Consider the following 10,000-nt stretch of genomic DNA (forward strand, 5'->3'; position numbering starts at 1 on the left):
GAAACCTGTCGCTTAGTAGGAGCCATTTTGTGGTCTTTACAGATGTAAACACACAAAGGAAATGAAACGTAATATCCGCGCGCTTCTTCTTCTTCTACCGGGGCGGGTGGTTGCTTACAGTAGAAGAAGAAGCGCTTCCTGTTCTATGGGGGCGGGTGCTTACCTTGGCGGTTGCTTGCGTAGAAGAAGAAGCACTTCCTCTTCTACGGGGAAAAAAGATGGCGGCTGTTTACCGTAGTTGCGAGACCGAAACTTTATGAAAATGAATCTTAATATTAATCCATATATAAAGCGCACCGGGTTATAAGCCGCACTGTCAGCTTTTGAGTAAATTTGTGGTTTTTAGGTGCGGCTAATAGTGCGGAAAATACGGTACATCTGAAGTGGGAAAGGTGTAGGTTTAAATAAGCTTTGCAAAGTGAAATGATATGAAATTGTGTGATGTATTATGCTGTAAGTGTGTTCATGTTCAAAATAAACTAAATTAAGAAATAATTTTTTTTTTTTTACTTGGGCCGGATTTCAGACGTTGCGGGGCCCTATCTGGCCCGCGGGCCGTAGTTTGGCCATAGGTTTGTAATGATATTACATCATCATGTAGTGAAAAGTGGGAGGGTGCAAAATAGCAGCAGTCCTTCCTGAAAGTTCCCTACAATAAAAGTGTGCGGACCGAGGAGAGAAGTATGATCCGCCAGAAAGTGAACCTGCACACCCGAGGTGGCTCAGCCTCTTGCCGGTCATGCAGGCCGGAGAACCCCAGGGCCCGATAGTGGCCACCGACTCATCCCCCTGGAGAGACGCCGCGCTCGAATTATGTGCTCCGGGACACGCCGGCGTGTTCCTCCTGAGCGGGGTGACAGTCCTCCTGTTGGCCGCAGTCTACAAGCTGCTGTCCGGCCCGCTGGAGCTCCTCAAGGCGCCCGAAGACGTGGGCTACTTCGCCCATGACGGCCGCTCTAAAGCCCGCGCCGCCAACGACACGCGCCGCCGCAGGAAGACCGGAGACCTGCCCCCGGTCTACCCCAACGGCTGGTACCGAATCGTGGACTCCCACATGCTCCGGAAAGGAGAAGTCAGAGATGTGACCATGCTTGGTATGTCAACTTTTAAAATACATTTAAAGTGGATTTTGTTTTTACATTATTTAAATAACATACATTAAATTTACATATGTGTTTTTTTAATAGAATACAATGCAGTCCCTTTATTGTCATTGTCATGGTAACAACGACATTAAGTGCAATCCATCCATCCATTTCCTACCGCTTGTCCCTTTCATTTGCAATTTCAAGAGTCATTTTATGTGTTGTCCTTTGCAGTGGACAATGGTACCGCTAATGTCAAGTAGCTATTTTTCCAACCTTAGCTTTTATTCTGTTTAGTGTTTTTTTTTTTTTTTTGGTGTGTGTAAAAAAAAAAGAGAAGACTTTTAAGAAATAAAACATAAAACAAATAAAATAAACAGACATTACTTACAATGTAAAATGCGTTTTTTTAATGTTTGATCACCTTAAATATTGAACATTAAAAACTGTCGCTTTTCTTGGTTTGAGCATTTAGTTAGTTTATTACTACACTTTAAAAACAAACAAACAAAACGAAAATATATACATATAATAATAATAACTGGGATTTATATAGCGCTTTTCTAAGTACCCAACGTCGCTTTACATGTAACACCCATCAATCATTCACACCTGGTGGTGGTAAGCTACTTTCATAGCCACAGCTGCCCTGGGGTAGACTGACGAAAGCGTGGCTGCAATTTGCGCCAACGGCCCCTCCGACCACCACCTATCATTCATCATTCAATTCACCGGTGTGAGTGGCACCGGGGGCAAAGGGTGAAGTGTCCCGCCCAAGGACACAACGGCAGGGATTTTTGGATGGTAAGAGGCGGGGAGCGAACCTGCAACCCTCAGGTTTCTGGCACGGTTGCTCTACCCACTACGCCATGCCGCCACAAATATATACATATGTGTGTATATATATATATATATATATATATATATAGATATATATATATATATATATATATTCACATATATATACACACATATATATATATATATATACACACATATATATATATATATATATATATATATATATATATATATATATATATATATATATATATATATATATATATATATATATATATATATATATATATATATGTATGTGTGGGGAAAAAAATCACAAGACTATTTCATCTCTACAGGCCTGTTTCATGAGGGGGTTCCCTCAATCATCAGGAGATTTTAATGGGAGCATTCACATACCATGGTTTGTATAGGGCACAGAGTGGGTGGGTACAGGCTGGCGTAGGGGCGTGGTGATTGGCTCATGTGTTACCTAGGAGGTGTTTCCGTCTGTGGCGGCATGCTGATACAATTTCGCTGCGCTTGTTGAGGGATGACAGGTCTGGACGGTATATTATAAATATATATATATATTTCTCTTTCAAGCATAGGTTGCATCTTTTATTACCACTATTGTAAGGTGTGCTGGATGCAAGAATTTGCCATGTTATTGAATATTCAACATTATTGTCTTTGAGGTCCCAAATGTGTTTGCTGAGTTCTGTGGTATTCCGCAGGTTTTGGTTCCTGAAAGAAGCCTTGTGATTGTTCCATCTGGTTTTAAACTCTCCCTCGGTTAATCCTACATATGTGTCGGATGTGTTAATATCCTTGCGTGTTACCTTAGATTGGTAAACAACTGATGTTTGTAAGCACCCCCCGTTGAGAGGGCAATCAGGTTTCTTGCGGCAGTTGCAGCCTTTGTTGGTTTTGGGGTCGCTCTGTCCGGGGGCCGACGGCTCATTTGCAATTGTTTTGTTGTGGTTTGAGATAATTTGTCGTATATTGTTCATACAGCTGTAGCTCAATTTAATGTTGTTCTTGTTGAATACTTTTCTTAGGGTGTTGCCTTTGGGGAAGTGTTTGTCAATCAGACTGAGGAATTTGTGGCCAATGTTAGTTGAGACGTTTTTGCTGTATGGGGGGTTGTACCAGATGATGTTGTTTCGTTTTCTGTTCTTTTTTGGTTGGTTTCCTGGCGTGGGTTCATAGGTGAGGGTGAAATTGTAACCGCTTTCATCAAGGGCTTTTTGGTACGGGGGGGTTGCTTGGTCAAATTCAGCTTTGCTAGATGACAGCATCGATAGCCTTTTATTAATTCCGGTAGGTATTCTTTTCGTGGTGGTGGGTGGGTGGTTGCTGTCATGGTGCACGTATTGGAGTGTTGTGTTGGATTTCGTGAATGGTTGGTAGCTGTTATTTCTCAGGTTGAAAGTGACGTCGAGGAAGTTGACGGTTTGCTTGTTGGCTTCAATCGTGATCCGTAGGCCGTTCTCTTTGAAAATTTGGCATATGCGCTTCTTGGTATTCTCGCTGCTCCTTGGCGAGGCGCGACACACTGCCAGTCCGTCATCACGGTAGATACCAAGGTTCAGGTTGAGGCTAGCAAGCTGGGAGAGGAGGAAACTCCCAACGAGTTCACACCTTTCTGCTCCGTCAAAACTTCCCATAGTGACGTCAAATGTTGCATTGTTCTTTTTTTGCCATGGTGTACTGTTGTGGATGAGTATGGAGTTTTTTGCGTGGATGATGATGTTTCTTTCGTTGCCTGTGATTGAGTCGTAGTCTGAGGCGAAGTCTAGTGCTTGAGTCAGTAGGTCTTGCGTGATGGAAGGGTAAAATTCTTCGATATCGAAGGAGATAAAGTTGTGCTGTTGTTTGTCTTGGATGTTGTTGAACCATTTGATTACTGCTGCTGTATTTCTCCATTGGTTGAGTGGTGTTTTGTCCTTGATTTTTGTGTTGACTCTGTCCAGGATTATTTTGCTGATTTTTCCTATTTCAGATTTAGTTGGGTTTATTAGTCGGCATGTTGGGTTATTTGTGAAGTTTTCCCACACATACATATATATATATATATATATATATATATATATATATATATATATGTATATATATATATATATATATATATATATATATATATATATATATATATATGTATATATATATACATACATATATATATATATATACATATATATATATATATACATATATACATATATATATATATATATATATATATATATATATATATATATATATATATATGTATATATATATATGTATGTATGTATATATATATATATATATATATATATATATATATATATATATATACATATATACATATATATATACATATATATATATATATATATATATACAGTGGGGCAAAAAAGTATTTAGTCAGCCACCGATTGTGCAAGTTCTCCCACTTAAAATGATGACAGAGGTCTGTAATTTTCATCATAGGTACACTTCAACTGTGGGAGACAGAATGTGAAAAAAAATCCAGGAATTCACATTGTAGGAATTTTAAAGAATTTATTTGTAAATTATGGTGGAAAATAAGTATTTGGTCACTTCAAACAAGGAAGATCTCTGGCTCTCACAGACCTGTAACTTCTTCTTTAAGAAGCTCTTCTGTCCTCCACTTTTTACCTGTATTAATGTCACCTGTTTGAACTCGTTATCTGTATAAAAGACACCTGTCCACAGCCTCAAACAGTCAGACTCCAAACTCCACTATGGCCAAGACCAAAGAGCTGTCGAAGGACACCAGGAAAAGAATTGTAGACCTGCACCAGACTGTGAAGAGTGAATCTACAATAGGCAAGCAGCTTGGTGTGAAAAAATTAACTGTGGGAGCAATTATCAGAAAAGGGAAGACATACAAGACCACTGATAATCTCCCTTGATCTGGGGCTCCACGCAAGATCTCATCCCGTGGGGTCAAAATGATCATGAGAACGGTGAGCAAAAATCCCAGAACCACACGGGGGGACCTGGTGAATGACCTGCAGAGAGCTGGGACCAAAGTAACAAAGGTTACCATCAGTAACACACTACGCCGACAGGGAATCAAATCCTGCAGTGCCAGACGTGTCCCCCTGCTTAAGCCAGTGCATGTCCAGGCCCGTCTGAAGTTTGCCAGAGAGCACATGGATGATACAGCAGAGGATTGGGAGAATGTCATGTGGTCAGATGAAACCAAAATAAAACTTTTTGGTATAAACTCAACTCGTCGTGTTTGGAGGAAGAAGAATACTGAGTTGCATCCCAAGAACACCATACCTACTGTGAAGCATGGAGGTGGAAACATCATGCTTTGGGGCTGTTTTTCTGCTAAGGGGACAGGCCAACTGATCCGTGTTAAGGAAAGGATGAATGGGGCCATGGATCGTGAGATTTTGAGCCAAAACCTCCTTCCATCAGTGAGAGCTTTGAAGATGAAACGTGGCTGGGTCTTCCAGCATGACAATGATCCCAAACACACCGCCCGGGCAACGAAGGAGTGGCTCCGTAAGAAGCATTTGAAAGTCCTGGAGTGGCCTAGCCAGTCTCCAGACCTCAACCCCATAGAAAATCTGTGGAGGGAGTTGAAAGTCTGTGTTGCTCGGCGACAGCCCCAAAACATCACTGCTCTCGAGAAGATCTACATGGAGGAATGGGTCAAAATACCAGCTACTGTGTGTGCAAACCTGGTAAAGACCTATAGTAATCGCTTGACCTCTGTTATTGCCAACAAAGGTTATATTACAAATTATTGAGTTGAATTTTTGTTCTTGACCTAATACTTATTTTCCACCATCATTTACAAATAAATTCTTTAAAAATCCTACAATGTGAATTCCTGGATTTTTTTTCTCACATTTTGTCTCCCACAGTTGAAGTGTATCTATGATGAAAATTACAGACCTCTGTCATCATTTTAAGTGGGAGAACTTGCACAATTGGTGGCTGACTAAATACTTTTTTGCCCCACTGTATGTATATATGTGTATATATATATATATACATATATATATATATATATATATATATATATATATATATATATATATATATATATATATATATATATATATATATATATATATATATATATATATATATATATACAGTACATCATTCAATGTATTTTCTTTATTTTCATGACTATTTACATCAAAACTATGAATGAACACATGTGGAGTTATGTACTTAACAAAAATATAAAGGTGAAATAACCGAAAACATGTTTTATATTCTAGTTTCTTCAAAATAGCCACCCTTTGCTCTGATGACTGCTTTGCACACTCTTGGCATTCTCTCCATGAGCTTCAAGAGGTAGTCACCTGAAATGGTTTTCACTTCACAGGTGTGCTTGAAGCTCATCAAGAGAATGCCAAGAGTGTGCGAAAAAGTTTATATTATATATATATATATATATATATATATATATATATATATATATATACATATATATATATATATATATATATATATATATATATATATATATAAACTTTTTGGCTTATACATAAATATATGTGAATAATGCTGTATTATAGACTGTATTTATATTATTCACATGTAAAAAAAATACCCAAATGTTTATTGTCTATTGTGAGCGAATTGTGGTGCTGAATTTCCCCCAGGGATCAATAAAGTACTTTCTATTTTATTTTATTAGTAAATCAGAGGCTACTCAGAGGGTGAGATAACTCCTGAAAATTACTAGTTTAGAATGGGCAAAGGTAAAGATGTGTGTGTTCAAGTTGAAAGAAACGGAAACTACATATAAAATGACCTCAAACATACCTAAAATATGAGGCATAACGATGCAATATGTACATACAGCTAGCATAAATAGCATGTTAGCATCGATTAGCTTGCAGTCGCGCAGTGACCAAATATGTCTGACTCGCACTCCACACGAGTCAATAACATCAACAAAGCTCCCCTTTGTGCATTCACGCACAGCATAAAACGTTTGACGGACAAATACAGTTGCCACATCTTTCCGTGGCAACATCAAGGAAAGTAGCACATGTGAACAAACTATGGTGCGTTCAAGGACTTCCGAAATGTAGGACAAAATTGCGCACGCCAAATACTCTCATCAGAGTAGTGGGATTTCTAACATTTAGGAATGTTTGTGTCATGTTTGTTCTCCTACAGAAACCATATCAAAACAAAACATTTAAATAATTTAAAAAATGTCCTCATCTTTATTCATTTTCATACATTTTTGAAAAAGCTCCAGAGAACCACTAGGGCAGCGCAAAATAGCCGCTCGTGGCTAAGTAGAGGTTTTATTTAACGAGTGTATGACATATTTTGGGCCTCTGTAACATTCTACACAGTTTGAACAGTAACACTGTGTTTGAATACATTTATATTTCATTGGAAAAAAATCTCACTTATCACCTCAATCTATTTAATCTACTAGTAAAAGCACTTTTACATAGGACGACAATGCATTGCTGGGTCTGTAACCTGAACATATTCCTCCATGTTGACCCCTATGACCTTGACAGTCTATTGAGACTAATTGAAGTCTTGTAATGGCGTCTTTAAAGGAGACAATACAAAAGGTATCGGACCGAAAACGTGTTGCAACCTGTCAGTGAGACTTTGTGCACAACTGATAACGCAACAAAGGAAACATCAGAATCAGAATCAGCTTTATTGTCATTACGCAAGGTAACGAGATTGAGGCCATTCCATACAGTGCGATGTGTGCATGCTAGAAAAACAATGTGCAAATATATAAAAATATAGAAGTGCAATGAATATGGTGTGAAATTAATATATACATGAAAAAAACAAAACAAAAACAGGGTGGTTGGTGGAATGGGTTATTGCACCGAAGAGAAGGCAGTTATGAGGGACAATGGGGCAGTCCGTTCAGGATGGTTATGGCCCTGGGGAAGAAGCTGTTCTTTATTAGCCTGTTTGTTTTTGGTTTTAAAGGAAACATGCAGTCATATTTCAAGCATGTTAGTCAGCACATTTGGATTCTTAGGAACAGCAACTTGGCAAACGATGCCAGACTGATGACATTCCGATTGTTCAAGGCGTCAAATCCTTTTAATGACGAGTCCCTGAGTGCACCTTGCAACACAACACTTTCACTTTCTGTCACAGCCGGTGTCTTTTATTGTGTCAAAAGCTACTACCGTATTTTTCGGACTATAAGTCGCAGTTTTTTTCATAGTTTATGAAAGTTGCATGTTTTTTTCCTTCTTTATTATGCATTTTTGGCAGGTGCGACTTATACTCCGCTGCGCCTTATACTCTGAAAAATACGGTAAACGTCTCAGGTGTTCACCTAGATCAGGGGTCGGCAACCCGCGGCTCCGGAGCCACATGCGGCTCTTTGATCACTCTGATGCGGCTCAGCAGCTTACTTGCCGACCCCCAATTTTCCCAATTTTCCCGGGAGACTTCCGGATTTCAGTGCCTCTCGCAGAAAACTCCCGGGATTAATATTCTCCGATTTTCACCCTTACAGTTATAATAAGGGCGTACCATGATGGTACAACATTTGGCGCCCTCTACAATCTGTATTAGCAGCGTGCCCGCCCAACAACTTGTTATACAGTATGCATCTTCTGATTGCACACGTACATGACAGCAAGGCATAATTGGTCAACAGCCACACAGGTTACACTGACGGTGACCATATAAAACAACTTTAACACTCTTACTAATAATGCGCCACACTTTGAACCAAAACCAAACAAGAATGACAAACACATTTCGGGAGAACATCTGCACCTTAACACAACATAAACATAACAGAACAAATACCCAGAATCCCATGCAGCCCTGACTATTCCGGGCTACATTATACACCCCTGCTACCACCAAACCCCGCCCCCACCCCGCCTGTATTTTATATATATATATATATATATATATATATATATATATATATACATGTGCTGATGTAGCCAGTTACACTGGAAGCATACATCAGCACATGTGTGGAAAAAATTGTTATGCAAGTAAAAAAAACGCATTGACTTGAGAAGGTGTTTCCAAACTTTTGGCCTGTTATATATATATATATATATATATATATATATATATATGTATGTGTGGGAAAAAAAATCACAAGACTACTTCATCTCTACAGGCCTGTTTCATGAGGGGGTTCCCTCAATCATCAGGAGATTTTGAGGGAACCTCCTCATGAAACAGGCCTGTAGAGATGAAGTAGTCTTGTGATTTTTTTTCCCACACATACATATATTGCGCTCTACTACGGTATCGAGCACTATTTTTTGGATAACCTTATTAAGACATATATATATATATATATATATATATATATATATATATATATATATATATATATATATATATATATATATATATATATATACAGAACAAATACCCAGAATCCCATGCAGCCCTGACTATTCCGGGCTACATTATACACCCCTGCTACCACCAAACCCCGCCGCCACCCTGCCTGTATTATATATATATATATATATATATATATATATATATATATATATATATATATATATATATATATATATATATATATATATATATATATATATATATATATATATATATATATATATATATATATATATATATGTCTTAATAAGGTTATCCAAAAAATAGTGCTCGATACCGTAGTAGAGCGCAATATATGTATGTGTGGGAAAAAAAAATCACAAGACTACTTCAGGAGATGATTGAGGGAACCCCTCATGAAACAGGCCTGTAGAGATGAAGTAGTCTTGTGATTTTTTTTCCCACACATACATATATATATATATATATATATATATATATATATATATATATATATATATATATATATGTCAATGCGTTTTTTTTATTTGCATAACAATTTTTTCCACACATGTGCTGATGTATGCTTCCAGTGTAACTGGCTACATCAGCACATGTGTGGAAAACATTGTGCCCACAAAACAATACAAAACATACCCAAACCAAAAACCCTGGATTAACTGTGATGTTCGGTCCAAGCTACATGCCCGCTCCACTGCATTTGTCTCAGGCAACGCTGAGGACTACAAGAAGGCTAGATATGACCTGCGTAAATCCATCAGCGAGGCCAAGGGACAATACAGACTAAAGCTGGAGGGATTCTACTC

At 38.2% G+C, this 10,000-nt stretch overlaps 1 protein-coding gene across 1 annotated transcript in view; it reads left to right on the forward strand.

Annotated features, from left to right (window-relative positions):
- Positions 1 to 675: 675 nt before the first annotated feature.
- Positions 676 to 10,000, forward strand: part of LOC133619826 (cholesterol 7-desaturase nvd) — a 38,415-nt gene continuing 29,090 nt past the window's right edge. The window contains exon 1 of the mRNA XM_061981089.2: positions 676 to 1,094. Within this exon, the coding sequence (XP_061837073.2) occupies positions 740 to 1,094 (355 nt within the window). The 5' untranslated portion in view covers positions 676 to 739. The remainder of the gene's footprint in view (positions 1,095 to 10,000) is intronic.

Source organism: Nerophis lumbriciformis, linkage group LG20, assembly GCF_033978685.3.
Source record: "Nerophis lumbriciformis linkage group LG20, RoL_Nlum_v2.1, whole genome shotgun sequence".
In the NCBI taxonomy this organism is placed as follows: Eukaryota; Metazoa; Chordata; class Actinopteri; order Syngnathiformes; family Syngnathidae; genus Nerophis; species Nerophis lumbriciformis.